At 35.2% G+C, this 18,276-nt stretch overlaps 1 protein-coding gene across 2 annotated transcripts in view; it reads left to right on the plus strand.

The window, feature by feature from the left end:
• Positions 1-5,347: 5,347 nt before the first annotated feature.
• LOC109088446 (RNA-binding protein Nova-1-like) overlaps positions 5,348-18,276 on the plus strand; it is a 51,743-nt gene continuing 38,814 nt past the window's right edge. The window contains exons 1-3 of one of the 2 annotated variants that reach the window (XM_042771292.1): positions 5,348-6,041; positions 12,961-13,023; positions 17,546-17,689. In XM_042771292.1, the coding sequence (XP_042627226.1) occupies positions 5,885-6,041; positions 12,961-13,023; positions 17,546-17,689 (364 nt within the window). In that variant the 5' untranslated portion in view covers positions 5,348-5,884. The remainder of the gene's footprint in view (positions 6,042-12,960; positions 13,024-17,545; positions 17,690-18,276) is intronic. The other variant, XM_042771293.1, reaches the window with a different exon arrangement.

Consider the following 18,276-nt stretch of genomic DNA (forward strand, 5'->3'; position numbering starts at 1 on the left):
GGGAAAACCCTCCTTTCTGGAGCGTCAGTGGGGGATATGTGGTAGAGGTATTTTAATAAAACCATGGTATTTACCTGTTACTCCAGGTTACTTTTCACGAATAGGGTACAGAGCATGAACTGAACTTATTTTGCTTTCCAACAATTGTGTTTTTTCTTCAAATAACGAACAGACGTTAGCATTGCTAAACATGCTCATAATCAATCCAAGCAGCTACATTGGAAGAGAAAAGTCAAAAATAAAGTAATTTACAAATAAGCATGTCTCCTTCCTGCTGAAATTGTATTACACTAACTTTAAGCATGAAGGAGGTTCTTAACCTTAATATAATGTTGATTGTCAACTTTAGCTTGTCAAACTGAATTTAATATGATCTGGGGTTTTTTTTTCTGTTAATCTTACACAGGTTTTTGCTTTTTTTGCAACCTTGATTTTCCCGTTTCCTAGCAATAAACGTCTAATTTAAAAGGAAACGACTCTAGAATGGATAACAGTGTAAGAAATGTAGTTAATTTGGTCACTCATTAGGGATTAGCTAGTTTCGGACCAAATTTCAGTTTGCAGTATTTTATAAACTTGATAAGGACAAAATTTCAAGAAAAAAAAAAACATTTCATTGCCTTCTCTTACAATAATATGGGTAGCATACTTGATCAAATGGTTGAAATTAAATGTATATGTGGTTTATTTTTTGTTGTTTTATTGTATGGACTTTTGTTTTGTAGTATGTTGTACTTCATGTTCTCCATTTCTGTTTCCTGATTGTTCCCCAGATATGTTTTGCACATTTATTAATTTGAGACACTTTATCCAAAGCTGTTTACAAATGTTTCATGGTATATGAATACATATATATGGTATATTGACTCCTGCATGGGAGTCAATCCTGTGACACTGATGTGTCAAGCATCATTGTTAATTAGTCTTGTTAATATATTTGTCCTTTTGCTAGGCCTTGTTCTTCTTTGACTTTTCATGCATTTTAAATTTTGTTGTCTCACTTTCTGGATTCTTTTCTTGCCTTGTTTAATAAAATAAGCTTTAACAAAATCCCCAATCTTTCCTCTCTGGGACTCTAATTTGTGACATTATGGTCATTATGTTGTGTTATGTTGCCATGGTACTTTTTTGTTTGTGCCATATTAGTATGTTGTTGTCATGATTACAGTCCTAGTTTATTTGGTGATGGTTTTTCCCAATAACATTTCAGACTGTGCTCTGAAAATATAACTTATTTTAACTGTGGACATTGTACGGGAACTGTAATGTAGGTGTGTGCCACTTAAGTCTAAAGTCTCAATCTTATTTCAGTAAACCAAAGGAAACAAGGTTAAAGTCTATTCCAATGTAACATTAACAACATGATATCTGCAGCAGATTCTTAAATCATTAAACCAAGCTGTTTATACAAACTAGGACTGTCTTTCAGCAATAACAGTTTATAGAAAGATATGAAAGATAAGAAAAGTTCTCTGGCATTCAGCTGCTTTTATTTCCAACATAAATATGTTTTCACATAAAAAGTAAACTGTGACATAAACTCAAAAACTTTCACAGGCATTTGACGAATGGAAATGGAGTCCCTGAACAAAGTTGGGCTCAATACCAAGTAGAAGTGAGTTTCTTGTGTGGTCAACAGCTGCTTTAAGTACTACAGTGCATCTCATCCTCATGGACTGCACCTGTGCACCAGATTTGCTAGTGCTTACTGTGAGATGTTTCCATAGGCGGAGCTTAGCCTTCTCCAGGCCAAGGGTCAGAAATGAATGGGGGCTTGGGACAAATATGTGTCCAAAATGCCCCTGCACAATCAAACTAAGTCTATTACAACAGCCGCGAATAAAGTGAATATGAAAATGAAATGAAAAGTGTTGACAGAGATCTGCTCATGTCCCATCAGATTGTTTTTTACAACATTAGTTCTTTGTAAGTTCTTTGATAATGTACTCGCTGTCTGAATAACCGTGGAAATGAAAGCGTTATAATTAGTAACTTACAATGTTTTATTAAATTAGAATCACGTTAAATGAAAAAAACATATTTTCAAATGTGTCACTTGAAAGATGAAATGTGACTAACGTTTTGCCACAAGAGGACAGCAACCTTGCATAACTTCCACAGCTGCTTTGCCTTGAATGAATACAAGGTTTAGCTATTAATAGTATTTATTATTAATTCCAATAAAACTTAATTATAGTGTGCATGCTGCTAATGGTTTCTGATATGTAACAATAACTACAGCCTTTATTTTAACAGTGTAGTTGTGTTGGTGTTCATAAAGATGCATCAAAATGTGAAGAACTTTGAGGACTGAATAAAAATATTTATATAAAGATAAATTGTTAGATGTGTATTTAAAGTTATTGTGTTTGTCATTTCTGCAGCTTTTTTTGTAATAGTGATTTTTGGCAGGTAACACCAGACAAAGACAAGTAGTTCTTCTCAGTCTCTTCGACTGCTTCCATAATTCATCCACAAGATGGAGACTCTCGTTTATGTCTTTTGTTTCTTATAGCGGATTTTGGCCTAGCTATTCTGATGTTTATTGCTATGAACTGGGGAAAGATCAATCTCACATATCAAAATACTGTGTATGCATGATAACTGAAATACAAATGATTTGTAAAGATAAGTTATGGAATGACAATGAATTTTAATGGCATTTAATTTAATATCCAACAATGACTGATATTGTTTGAAACATGGTTTGAGATTCACCCAGGAAATAAATAATTCCATATTTATTATTCTCTCTGAGGCAGATTTTAACAATGGTTAGGGAGTTACTCAGTATCCTCTTTGGGTTTATTAGTAGTTGTTTATTTGTAAAAACAACTTGATAATGATTCCAAAAAAGGCAGTTTTTGCCAGATGAATTATCAAATACCCTTGTCTTCTTTTAAACCTGCATAGTGCCATGTTGTTGCTCATAAATAAATGTGGAATTCAATGCCAGATGTTGCCCATTCCGGGCAATTCTTAAGGTTTTTCTGTGTTAGTTGCAGAAACAATAGTGTGGGTGCTCTTATGGAGAAGGGGGCAGATGGGGTCCCTTCTTCAAACAATGTGTGTAGCGTGGGGGAGGGTGTTATGCATTGAAAGTCATCCTCGACGAGATATCACCCTTTCACCAGTGTGACAGAGGGGGGAAAACTGCACGGGTTTATGTGAAAGCTCATAAACCCATATTGCAGGAATGGAGAGCTTTAGCCACCACCATCTGTCCGAAATTAACATTTGCGTGCAATGCGTTGCTGGCAAACAGAACCTGATTTTTGTTTTGCTACAAGTTTTCATGGTATGTAAATATTATTTTTTGTCAGACTGAGTGCATATATATGGCACATATGAGTATACATAGGCAAAAAATTTATTCAAATTATATATATAAAGTATTAAATATAATAATAAATGAAATATTAAAAATAAAAAAATATACATACATAAACATATACATTGTTTATATAATATATAATAAATTATGTAAATGATTACATAAATAATACATTTGTCTTTTTTGATGCAAGAACGAGTGTAGAATAAACTAAATATTTATCTTTTATTCAGTTTATGCAGCTTCATATAATGATACTCTAAGGTTATTTTTTATCCACGGTTAAATGTAACACTGATAAACACCGGATAAAAAAATTATACATTGTATGTGAACATGCTAAATAATTCTAGTCTGACTGTTTCCTCAGTCCCACCCTATCAGACCTGTATTTGATTGTTGATCCATGGAAGCGCACTCCATTTTTAAGCAATAGCATCATGTATCATAATTCTCACATTACTGAAGTTTTGTGGTCTAAATAAAATAATCACCCATTTTATTTCATGAGTGATAAACTTTTCTAGAATGCGACTGGTAGAATAAACAAAGCAACTGAGTTTGATTTTTTCACATTGATTGCATTTCATGGATGGGCGGACTCAAAAGAAAACAATTGTTTTATAGTCATTTATTTTGCTAAATTATTCCCCAGTAAATAAAAGCCAAATGTCTCAGTATCGGTTTGCTCCAGTCAAACTGAGCATAGGCCTATGTATTTCGGATGACACTGGCGCACTGTTGAGTTTTTCCACAGAAATGTGAAATTGCATAAGGTGGCTCTTTGTGTGCATGCAGTAGACGACGCAGCATCACCTTGATGCGAATCTGGAATAAGAGAAGTGCTCGCCTCAGGCCCTGTGTTGACACAGGAGTGTGAGTGTGTGTGATAAGAGGATACAGAGAGTCTTACTGGGCACTGAGGACATTGTACACTTAAAAAAAAAAAACGTGTTTTAGTTTGTTTGAACAACATCTTTGCATTCATCCATTTAACATCCATTCATTTATATTTGATTTTAAAGTAATTTTTAAAAAGTGAGTTAAAATGATTTCAGTAATTTAAATACAGAGTTTTCAAGTTCAAATACTGCATTAATAATAATAATAATAATAATAATAATAATAATAATAATAATAATAATAATAATAATAAATTAAATAGTTAAATGTTATACTACTACTACTTATAATAATAAAAAACTGAATTACATAAATATTATTGTTTCCTTTTGTATGTAATTAAATATTATTATTATAGTATTATTATGGTTATAATAATAAAAAAAAAAAAAAAAAACAAAAAACAAAATAAAAATAAAAAAAAAAAAAAAAAATAAATAAATAAAATAAATAAAAAAAAAAAAAACATTCATGTATAATTGTTTAATTTATGTAATTTAATTTATTCATATTATTGCATTAATAATAATAATAATAATAATAATAATAATAATAATTGTAGTTATATGTAATAATACCAATAATACTACTAACAATAATAAAAAAATATATATATAAATTAAATATTACTTTTTAATTGTATATGTAATTGTATTCATTATTATTATTATATTAAGTAATAATAAAATGAAATAACTAAATAAATGCTACTACTACTACTACTACTAATAAAATTACCAAATTTAACCACAACAATAATTAATAAAAGTACAAATCACATAACAATAACAATAATAACAATCATTGTAATAATATAATTATTATTGTCTAATAATAATAACAATAACAATAATTTACTGTGGTAGAATTCTCGTGGATGAGACGAGCTGCGCAGTTAGAACTACGACTTTTATTTTTTTTTTAGATCCTTGCTCCTATTTTACAATGATGCTCTCGCATATTCATCACCGCCACCTCCTTCTGTATTGTCATGTGACAAGCAGGATTTATGCTTCGCTTTGCCGGAGAAAATCAAATCTCGACCAATCACAGCTCGAGGTGGGCGTGTCTGTTCCTTCACATTTGACAGCCGCGGTCTCGGCTCCGCATGACGTCACCCGCTGCTCTGCGCTCCATCAGAAACGCGCAAAGATGCTCTGAAAGCAAGACTGCAGCATCTCCGAGTCAGAGCCTACAAAAACATCGCATCTCCTTCAAGCGCTCGTTCAGCGCTTCAACGCCATCCAGCACTATCTGCGGGGTTTGTCCACCTGCATGCGGGATCCGCTGTTTTTTTCTTTCGCCTCTTGTACATTTCCCGTTGCTATTTATTTTCCGCGCGCATCTTCACAGTTTCTAGCAGTGAATCTTTTGAGTTGTGCCGACCACTGAGGTCATATATTGTTTTCAGCAGGAGAGCGCCATCGCAGAGCCACCAGTGAGGACGTTTCCCACATCACTTGTTATTAATATCAGTACAGCCTGAGCCACTGGATATCGATGCGTCTTTCTTTCCGTATCTAGGCTGCTACAGAGGATCGACGCACCCCAAACATTCATATAATCGTGGTTTCACATTTAGACACAACATATTTGCATATCGCGTGTAGGGAAAACAACACCGAGCCTAAAGCTTCTTTATAAAAAATGATGGCCGGTGGGGCAGTGCAGCAAAACGGGATTTTCTCCAATCCGCATCATCACAATCAACAGCCGCACATGGAGTCTGATCCCCCCGATTCCCGCAAAAGACCCCTGGAGACCCCGACGGAGGCCAGCAGCACCAAACGCACAAACACAGGAGGTAAGACCCAAATGTTATCTACTACATAGGCAACTCACTTGGCAATGAATAGGCGACTCTTCCCAAAGACAAGTGCTTTGATGAAAATCCATGAAAGTATAATCGCTTTCCAACGGAGCATCTCGCCATCTAACGTGGTCATGCTTCACAAGACATGTGCACCTGGGATTATATTCATATTTACAGTTCGCGTCCATTTTAAGTGGCCCAGAATTGGTGGTTGCGTCTAGTCTTACGCACCTACGACAGTCGTTTACCAAACACATCCTCAGTATTCCTAAATCAAAGGCTTATGTATGGGATAAATTGGACATTCCTAAATATAGGCTAATATCATCAGCACGTACCCAAACACTAGAAAACATGGCTCGTGCGTTTACGCATCCTTGCTATCACCGCAGATGACCTTGCGTTATGATCTTGTGCCTTGAATCTATAATCTTTAATTTTGAAATTTGGCCCAGAAAACTCCAGTTATGAATGATAAACGATTATAATATTTTAATGAGATGTCTATAGTGCTAAGAATGATTATACCACTTGCACTTAAATATTTAATATAATATGGTACTTAAAATTAAGAGTAAAAGCCTGAAATGTTTATATACATTTTCATGCTTCACATGCACCACTGATATTCGACATTTTAGCGCTCTGAAGTGCACTAGAGCCTTTAGTATTTTACTTGAGTCTATTGTTTGTGCTGGACCCATGCTTGATTTTAATTATGCATTCCAGCAGATGCCATAAGAAGTCTTGTGTACACTTGTACACTTGTCTGCTAAACACTTGTCATCTAATTAATAGGTTAAAAACAAAATATACACGTATTTCCTAACCCTATGTGTTTTCAGCCGATTGGTAGATTTTAGATTGGTAGCAAGTTAACATTGTAAATCATTGTTTTTCTTATCTTCGATGGTTAAATCCCCACCTTTAGTGTCATTAAGCAGAAAGCCATCTTATTTGGGTCTTTTTGAACTGTATATTAAAGGGAGAGAATAAGATATAAAGCATCTTAATATTAGCAATATTAGCCTAGACAATATATCTGCCGTCTATGTTTGTTTTCAGTAAAACAGAATTTAAAAAAAAATGCAAGAACAATTTATTTTACCCGTTAAAGGGTTTTTCAGTAAAATAAGTGTTTGTAGTTACAGTTAAAGGGTTAATCATGGCGCATAAATGAAGTGATTGGCAGATGTTTACATGTGAAAGAATCCATGCAGAAAGCAAAATGAATTGTCAGTCAGAAGAAGCTTGCTGGACTCGTGGGAGGCATAACCTGCAGAACCATTTGCTCAAATGAAAAGACTTTAATGCTTAAGAGATCTGGGCTTCACCGGAATTTATTTGCCAAGAGAAATTATTCTATGGGATTTCCACAGTTATGGAAGGGAATCTGGACATTTTAATATTATAATTTCAAGGCCTGGAAATGACAAAGAAATTCGAAAAATCGTGAAATGTTATGGAAAGATAATGGAAATTTCTACTGGTAATATACAATAATTTTTTTTTGTTATGTTTAGGTATTAAATGATATAACTATGTAATTGCTCTTTGTGCATGCAATCTCTATAAAATAATTGAAACCCTTAGCCAGTTAAGTAGTTTAAAAATCACGAAAATTCACTGGCCAAAAGCTGTAGGAGCCTTGATTCTATTTAAACAATTAATTTAATCCAATTTGTTTAAAACAGAGTATTTATATGGTATCACATATAATTACAATAGTGTAGAAGGATGTATTAATATGACACTGTTGCTCTAATTAAGCATCTGTAATTATATGAATTAATCCATATTTATTAACTTAAATGCATGGGAGTGGAATTGTTCCGTTATTCCAAATAAATAGATTATCATCCACAAATAAATGTAAAGATTTTCCCAAACATTAATTAAGTTCACAAATAAATAAAATGAGATTTGCATATTAAAAACATATTCACAAATACATTTTTATGTCACAACACAACTTTGCCTGCCATTCATTTGTGAATCGCGTCCTTTACAGTTGTAGATCATTGCACGCATTTGTGGATAGCTCTCTGTGCATTTGTGGATTTTGAAACATTTCCAGCGTCAAGACGCTGACAATTCACAAATGCGTGGACTCCACCCACCGTCTACTCAAGCCAATCAGATTGCAGCCCTACTTCGCTGACCAATCATAGCACGTTCTTGCTATAGCCAATCATTTCTTGCTTTACAATCAGGGCAGTCTCTTCCTGAAATATCTTCATCCATAATATGCATTGGCTCAAATAGGAAATATAAGGGCCATAAAAATTGATACAGTAAAAGATGTTTAAAATTGGATTTCGTTAGACCATTCGCCATTATAGCCAAGCCAACCCACAGTATATTTTACATGCCTTTGAAAATGCCAGAGAAACAGCGCTTTAAATCACGGCTATGGAAACAATGCTATACTGGATACATACATGTTATGGAAGCATCATTCAAGATGGAAAGAAAAGCGTTAATAAGTAACTGACTAATAAATTACTAGATTCAACCTCATGATAAACATGCGAGTTTGTGTAATAGGTTAAATTGCCATCACACAACAGCCAGCGTTTTCCAGTTTTTCAGTGAAGCAGTTTGGATGAGATGGATATGGATATGAATATGAGCAGCTATGTGGATCTAACGATGTATATAACATTATAAATAATATTTTCAAACATTAATTAAAAGTATTGCAAAGTTGTAGCCATTGTTTGGGGAGGAAAAAATATAGGTTGGTTCTTTTTTAAATGTGGTGCAGGTGATTTGAAAATAAATGGATATAAATGTAAGACGAGATATTTGTTGGTTAAAACTCTTGATCATACAAACAATATTTCATATGAATCAGACTTAATACAGTAGTTTTGTTTGTAAAAATTACTTAACAGCATCCAAAGTAGGTTTTCATTTACATTGTCCACTTGAAAAACTCCAGTACTACATGCTGCAGTGATGCTGAGACAGTACCCAGATGGTCATTTTGGCATAATTGATATTATACGTGTTATTATGCCCTATAATTGTTTCCACGATTGTGCTTTAAAAGGCTAAATAAGCCATGCCATGTCTTACCCCGTGTCACTGCTTGCTGTTACGCTGCGCTGCAACAGCTGTATCTGCAACAGCTGTATCTGCAACTGGATGCATTAAAGCAAATGTGCGAATCATTTGTCCTTCCATCGTGTCGCACCTCCAGAGTTGTAGATTTCTATTTGCTTTGGACGCATTGCAAGGGTATTACTGATGATGTTCAGGATCTGCGAATGACCATAAATTGTGTATAATCCTGAGTTTATCCTGACTCACTGTTCCTGATGGAAATATAAAGAAGCCTTTAACTACAGGGGTGCAAAATGAATCTGCTTCAATCCCGATTGTAAAGCAAAACGTAATTGGTCATAGCGAGAACGTGCTACGATTGGTCAGCGAAGTGTGGCTGTTATCTGATTGGCTCTAGTAGATGGTTTGGAGTCCATACATTTGTGGATTGCACAGCGAGCTATCCTCAAATGTGCACAGCCATCTACAAATACAAAGCGAGCTATCCACAAATGCACAAAAACACAGCGAGATATCAAAAAAACAAACAAATACACACCGAGCTATCCACAAATGCAACGAGCTATCACAAAAATGCTCCACGATCTACACACAGGATCTACAAATGCACAGCAAGCTATCCACAAACACGCACATCGATCTACAAATGCACAGCGAGCTATCTACAAATTACAAACAAACAACAAACTATCCACAAATGCACACAGCAATCTACAAATACACAGCAAGCTATCCACAAACACGCACATCGATCTACAAATGCACAGCGAGCTATCTACAAATGCGCAGCAATCTACAAATGCACAGGATGCAGTTCACAAATAAATGGCAGGCAAAGTTTTGTTTGTTGAATAAAAATATATTTGCGAATTTATATTTTTTATTTGCAAGTCTCTTTTTTTGTGTGAATTTAATTCATGTTTGTGAAACTCTAAGATTTATTTGTGGATCTCATTCTTTTTATTTTGTGAATATATTTGGTTTTTGTTAATCGCTTTACATTTATTTGTGGATCAGAATCTATTTATTTGGAATAATGCAACAATTCACCCCCAAATGGATCTCTGGAAAATTATAAAATAGAAATGCTGAATTTAAAAAATAATAAATGATTAATTTCAACATGGTTGAATCTTTTTAGGGTCACCATGTACCCGTAGTTTCTGCTTTGTGGTTTATGTTTAAACACAAGACGTTACACAGGCAGATCATCGGCCAAGTCAGTGTGAATCTGAAGCATTTTTTTTTGGACTGCTTTTGAGTTGAAAATAAGGATACAGTCCTACAGCAGTTTTATGTCTAACTTGTTTTCTTTTAACATTTACTGTCTTTGATTTGGTGTTTACATACTTGTAGGATTAGTATCATATTTTGTGTGACTTGCATATTGTTACAACTCTTTATTTATTGGATTTAATCATGATGTGGATGACAAATGATTGCATTTTAAAGGCTGCCTGAAAAACAAAGTTAAAGGCATTAAGATGAAAGTCAGATGGATTAAAACCAAGAATCATTTTCCTGCCAATTGATCGTTAAAGCTTCGAATTCAAATTCACCAAAGAGCCTCTCTCCACGTTTCGGAGCTGTCTCATAAGATGTAATGTTTTAATTTTGTAAATGGATGGACTGGCACAGTACAGTGCTTCCATTTACAAAAGGTTGTTTCAGGGTATACAGATGTCCTAGCTGGACGGCATGAGGGGACTGTGTCCCTCTAAGGCTGTAAGAAAGCGTGGAAGTGTGTGTGTGTACGATCCTGTGTTGTTTTTACTATATAAAGACATTTTCGGATTCTGCTGGCACTGAATTTGCGACTAGCCTCTTTTTTAGATTCTTTTGCTTGTGAATTTCAGCCCACAGAATTAGAAAATAGATGTGGAAACTGTCTTAGAAGGGGTTGTTACATAAACATGATTTGCCGGCTGTGTTTGAAGATTCACCTCCACCCCCTTAGACATTTATATGGGGGTCCAATAACCGATCCGTCGCTGTCACCCACCTCATTCACTCACATCCTACAATGCATTTACTCCCACCGTTTTTCAGTTTAAATGCACAGGTTTTTGCTATGGCTGTTTTAGATAAATTCAGTAGAAATACATTTAGGGTGCATTGCGTTCTGCTCCCCCATTGTTTGTTTGTTTCGCATCTAATCATGGATCTGGGTTTGGGCTATCATTACTTCTTCCTCCCAGAGTCCATCTCTCTCATTTCCCATTAATAGCGGCAAGTCATTGATTATCCATGCAACCCTCTGCCTACTGATCACCGTACGATCACGAAGAGGGCGCTGCTTCATTTTTTTCTTTAATGCACTGCGTCAAAGAAAAAAAATCTCATGCAGGATGGCGAGGATTTGGGAGGGCGTTGTAAAAGGCAGCCCCACATTGGATGACTTGCTTGCCTCTCTCGGCTCGTCTGCCGTGGAATGGAGGACGGGACCTGAGATGAATATAGATGAGATGAATGAAAGAAGCAATGCGAAAGCTTTTCCTCGAGTCTTTGCGCTTGTTAGAACAAAGCATGCTGCTTTCACTCACGTGCAGCAGAAACCGAGTAGTGTGTTTTATTCCGAGTGCGGTGTTTATATCGGAAGCCATTTTGGTCAGGCAGTTGCTTGGACAGCCGTGCAGGGAAAGTGGTCCTTTCATCACTCATCCAAAATTAGATGTAGGTTTGTTGTACTTAAGCACAAATGCTATGCAACCCAATTATGAATCTGAAATCTAATGTGGTATAAATCTACAATGCAAACAAGAAAGAATTGTTCATAGCTGTATTGCTTTGTGCCTGTTTTTTAAGGTCCCCAACATAAGCCCACAGGAACCTTCAATCCTCAAGCGGGTGTATTGCTTATTCTGAACCACGGCTCTCTTGGGAGCCTCTAGCAACCAATGATTTGTGTTTACACCCACTGGTTTAATATGAGTAATGCCCATTTGGGCTTTTTTATTAATTATTCTGATTTGAGTGTGATGCATGCAGTCATATAGATGTTCACACAAGACAAGGCTTATTAAGATATTAAGTAGGCTGGAGGGAAGAATAACAGCATATAACAACGTTTTCTTGTTTTGTTCCCGGTGTAGCACATTGGGAGGGACTCATTTCCCTCAAAGGCACTGTTACGGATATCCGTGTAGTGTAGTCCACTGATTTTTCTCAGCCAGAGCTTTGTACTGAAAAATGACAGGAAATATTTGAGCTGTTCTTGTCATTTTTACAGTCATTTTAGGACTTAAGGTGTTAGGTTGTCATGAAAACTAAGTAGTAAAACCGGATATATCTATAAAAAAGGTTAGTTACACTAAAATCGTATTAACATGCATATTGTTTATGTCTTATGACTGAAACTACTGAAACGGTGAGTATTTTAATGTTTACAGATTGCCCCGCATTCATTTCCATTGTTAGTGCCTCACTGTAATTTGCTTTGTTCAAAGACAATGAAGAATAAGTACAAATAATTTTTTTTTTGGGGGGGGGGAGGTCAACATTATGTCACAAGTGCTGTCAACTGAGTTTAACTAGTATCGAACCTGGAATAATCTTTTAATTCACAGCAATTCATTGAATGTATTATTCAAGCATATTGTCATCAGGCCATGATTGACTTAAAATAATAGTGAAAACGACTGGAAATCGAAATCTCATTACTATAAAGTTCATTATTACTTCATCTTGTATCTTTATCCATGACGTCGACATTCACAGGTGTGTTCTTGATTAGAGCAGGAGGTTTAAAGGTAGACTCTGTCATTGTTCTGTACTTCACCTTGTTTTGTTTTTCTATCTGACATTTCCACAAAGATTAATTTTCTCATTCACATTCTTTTAGAGAGATGCAACCAACCGGCCATCCATGATCCACCATTTTCATCAGATTTTGTCGGATTTCACGGTAATTTGTTTCATTTTCTGTAAAAATGACATACAGATTTTGTTATCTGCAAACCAGAGTCTACCTTCAACTCTTTGCAGTTTGTTTCTTTCTTTTTACTCCATAACCGCCATAATGCTTTATAATATTTTGCTGCTAAATAAAAACAAACTAAAATGTGTAACCTTTAAAACAGCCTAATATTGTTATGAAAATATACAATATAATATCATGTGTCTAATGTGTTAGAGTAGATCATGTCAGTTATAGCCAGTCTGGACACAGCCTCTTGATCCAATTTTATGATAGACTTTTGTTAGATGCTTTTGAAGAGAGAGTACTTATGTATGCATGATACACATTATTTATGAACCCTGCGCCATATTAATCAAGGTTAAATTTAGACTCATCCAAATCAAAAGGAGGACAGCCTTAGCTCTGTGAGAAATCTGGGTCATTGCAGAAAAGCATGTATCTGTAGTGTTCTGTAGACACTGTTTTTAACCGCCTGTTTATGATGTGTGAAAACAATGGCAGTTTTTAGTATGTGAGTGAAAAATCAGGAATTGTCATTTAGAGGTGTCTGCAAACCAGGTCTGAGTACATTTATTTATTTATGTCACAGTAACCTCCATTATTCCCTTGTTGTTTATGCAATTCATAATCTGGTGGCATCCAGTACAACTAGTGTGGCTAAATATGAGACTATATTTGTTTAGTTAGAGATACGCTTCATTACACATCCAGATCAACTGGGCTGGCCTGTGATTCTAATGAGATTACCTCAAGAAGATTTAAACATTGTTAAAATCATCCCAATCCTTACTGTTAGCTTACTCAAAAAATGAAAATACTATCATCATTTACTCACTCTCTAGTTGTTTCAAACCTGTATGAATTTTTATTTTCTTCTGTTAAACATAAAATAATATATTTTAAATGTATTTTAGTAGATAAGTAGACACAAAGTTCGCAATTTGTAATACGTGTAGGGCCAAAGTAAACCGTGGGGAAACAACAGGCCTCAATTAAAGCTTGTCTGGGATAAGTAGATTGTCTAAAGACAAATGAGAGAGAATTTTACTTGCCCGACCAGGCAAGAAGCCTGATTAAAATGTCAATACCAAAAATAACTTGGGAAGAAGTGAAACTTGGGCACCAAAAATTTCGCGTGAGAATGGTTGTGATTTTGTTGCATTCTGTGTAAACGGCGACTGATGATGGATTTATGTCATGCCAGATGAGGCTCGCAGAGCCTGTCTGAGTGAGAGAGCGACTCATGCAGAAATCAGAACAAATGAGCGCAACAGCACACACTGAAAGTTACAGATGCATACTTCAGTTGAAAAACACTGTTTTTGCACGATTTCACAAACGAAAATAGTTCCAATCAAAGCCACAGCAGATCTGTTGTGTCTCCTAGCAACACACAGTGGATTTTGTTACTGAATGAATCGTTTTTGAACAAATTGAGTGAGTCAATGATTCAGTGACTCATTCATAAAGACAGTCACTTGACACATTTGCCGCCACCTACTGGTGGTTTGGTTTCATATTTAAAAGTATCATTGCATTTTTCCTAACATTCTTTATTTGTATGCGCAAAAAATTATTCAAAACATTAATCGTATAAAATTCATTTTGCATTTGCAGTTTTGTGGTGTAAATGCATTAATGGCACCTCGGCTTCATCAAACAGTCTGTTTAAATATATCTAATGCCACTTTAGATGCAGGGTCTGTGTTTGGTTTTTGCAATGAAAAAAGTAGATTTTTGTTTGTATATGCTGCCAATTATAGTTCTGAGGGAAAAAAATCGGTAATCAGAATCTGCCAAGAAAATTGCAATCGGTGCATCTCTGTATTTTAGAATATATTTTGAATGTATTTTAGAATGTTTAAAATGTTGTTGGTCGTCATTGACTTTCATAGTATTAAAAAAATGCTATAGAAATCAAATGGGTACCAGAAACTGATTGATTACCTACATTCTTCAAAAGATCGTCTTTTGTGTTCAACAGAAGAAAGAAATTCATACAGGCTGAGGGTGAGTAAATGATGACAGAATTTTCATTTTTGGGTGAACTATTCCTTTAGAGAGGTAATTCACTTATAAATGAAACTCATTTAAATCACTACTCACTCTCAGGTCATTCCATACCTTTATGAATTAATTCAGTGAAACACAAAATGTTTTGAAGAATATTCAGACCACTCTATTTAATATATTAAAAGTGAATGGGACTGTGAATCTCCAAAATGAGAAAAAGCACCATGAAAGTATCATAAAAGTGGTCCACATGACTTGTGCATTATATCTGAAGTCTTCTGAAGTCATACAGTAATTTTGTATGAGAAACAGATATAAATTAAGTCAAAATGCATTGAAAATGTTGATGTGTGTTTGACATTTGCATGTTTAAATTATGGCTGAATCATGAAGAATCATTTTGTTGAGTCAGATCTTTTCAATGAATCAGCTCATCCACGTCACAAAACCAGTGTGAATGATTCATTCACAAATCAGACTTGAATTAATTTCTCGAGTTCAACTCATTGAACCCATGCTCTCAACAGTTACTAGTTTAAAATTACGAGTTAAATTTCGGCCAATTCCCCACAATTCTCTTATGGTGCATCATTTTTCAAGCTTAAAAGCTCCAGTTCCCATTCATTGTAAATTAAAAGACAGATTAGTTCATTATTTTTCTCCAAAAAGAAAAAAAGCCAGTTGTTAAATGTTATAAGGTGAGTGAATAATGAATTTTTATTTTTAGTTGAACCTTAAAACAAATCTGCTGCAGTAATACTATCTCTCTCTATGTTTTTCTGCTCAAAGCAATCTGATCTGTCACATCCATCTTGTTAGCAGAACACTAACACTTCTCTTAATTTGGTTCACACATAACTACAGACATGTGTCATTACTTTGTCACTGATGCAGTTAAGTCGGGCCTTCGACCAAAAAATTGTCGTTGTTGCCATTGTTAGTCCATTTGTTTTTCCAGCTGCACTCTGACATTAATAGTCTGTCCAGTAGTCTCTTTCATTTTTACCCAATCATCAGTATTAGGCTGCAAGTGCATGTAGCTTAGCCTAGCCATCAGCCTAGCTTGACAAGATAAACTGCTACTCCAGAATAACAATCTAATCTAAAGCGGCCGTCTTCTGGGAGCCGACACAGATTAATTGTGGTGGAATATTAAGCGTTTACCCAAGCGGCCCAGACAGAAGGATACAATGTCATGTTAAAGTCAAGGTGAAGGGACCATGTACTCTGCTTCTGCTGACCTGGATATGCAGCAGCAAGCAGGTAGAGCCCAACAATAGATGAGGCACTTTACTGCCTTACCGCTGCTCTACTTTAAGGAAAACCTTTGCTGACCTTTCTCAAGAGGGAAGTGAAATCAGGATGTCTTGTGCTATATTTTATGCACCTTGCTATTCAGTTGCTATTTCTATACAATACAATGTCTAGCTTGCCAGTTACACTGAAACTGAGTCTCTTCAAATACGTCTTTTCAAATTCATATTCTCTTGCACTTACTTTGATTGACGTGTTTAACAAAATGTACCCTCATCCCATATCTTTCCTACTTACATAACTTGTCCCACTAACCTATGCTAGAGTTTTTGTTCTGCTCTTGAGTGTTATCGGCCCTTCTTAACTTAAGCATTAATACTTGTGGTTCAGCGTTTATTATAGTATTATAGTATTATAGTGGTCTTGTAGTTCTTTGCTGGTCTAGTATTTCAGCTTGACTTTTATTTATAGCTGCCTTCTTTGATAGCCTCTTAGACAATATGTGCGTTTTCTCATTAGTCAGGCATTTAAGGCATCTAGCAAGAATGTGAATCTATGCATTGTGCAGCCATATTTTAAATCTGCTGCCATTTAAAATTTGGACACATCTTCTCAATCTTTATCACTTTATTCTACAGTTCATAATAATAATAGGCCATAAAACCTGTGATGTAGCACAAATTGAAGTATGTGTCTTATTTAGTGGCCAAAAATGTGTCGTAAAAAAAAAAAAACCAAACTATCTTATATTTTAGCTTCTTTAAATTAGCCACCCTTTGCTAGTTTACACTCAACCAGGGCATTATATATTATTAAAGAAGTTTCCATGTATCCTGAACACTCTCCCTGCTCAAATGCATCCATTAAAAATGTAATTAAAATGTTAGTTATTTTAGTAATTTATGTATGTCCACAAAAATAGTTTTATGCATTTAAGTGTAAGTGTAAATGCATAAAACAGAAAAATTTATAAATCTATTGCAAATATTTAATAATTACAATAATAGTTATTATTGTAAACATCAGATTACAAAAATGCTTACATATATTGCAAATATGTATTTATTTAAATAATTCTACATATTAGATTACATACATTTTTTTTTTTCTTTTTAAAATCTGTTTTGTATATATTTATTATTTGTTGTATATATTATTGTACTGTATGTGTCAGATTATAGAAAAAAAAACTTTGTAAATATATTCCAGAGTTCATTTTTTTCTCTTTTTCTGTTTCCAGAGGAAGGCGAATATTTCTTAAAGGTGCTGATTCCAAGCTACGCCGCAGGCTCCATAATTGGCAAGGGTGGTCAGACTATTGTCCAGCTACAGAAAGAGACAGGGGCCACCATCAAGCTGTCCAAATCCAAAGATTTCTACCCGGGTAAGTCTGCTAATTCCAGAAAGCTTTGAAGGGAACCCTCATCAACCTCCTCTTGTTTACTGCACCACCATCCAGTCATTAAACAGCACACATTTTAAAGCACCTGGATTACTTTTTAACTTAATTAACCCATGTTATTAGTCTATGCTAATACATTACCAAAGGTACCTCATTCCCAAAGTCATTGCAACTCATTCTTAATGAGAATCATATGGGACGCTGTAACCTTTGGGCTTGCAGCCACACCATATGGCCTTTATCAGAGCTCAGGTTGCAAAGAATGCCAGATCAAGTGGGGACAAAGTGCCGAGAGACTCACATAGGAGCAAGTATGGAGTTCAGAGCTTAAATAAATGCCGATACCATGTTTGAATGGTTCTTTTCTAGTAATGTTTATATTTAGAGAGAAAAAGAGGCATGTTCTGTATCCGTGTGTGTTGGAATTCTTTCAGATGTTTTTAGGAATGGAGTGACACAGAGGAAACGAGAAGTGGCGGGGGGCTTCTGGATGCTTACTTAAAAGGGCTTTGTACGATTTGCTCATCCTCCCATCGCTGGCACGTCCAACAGGGCACCTCTGTCCCATT

Source organism: Cyprinus carpio, chromosome A15 (genome assembly GCF_018340385.1).
Source record: "Cyprinus carpio isolate SPL01 chromosome A15, ASM1834038v1, whole genome shotgun sequence".
NCBI classification, from domain to species: domain Eukaryota; kingdom Metazoa; phylum Chordata; class Actinopteri; order Cypriniformes; family Cyprinidae; genus Cyprinus; species Cyprinus carpio.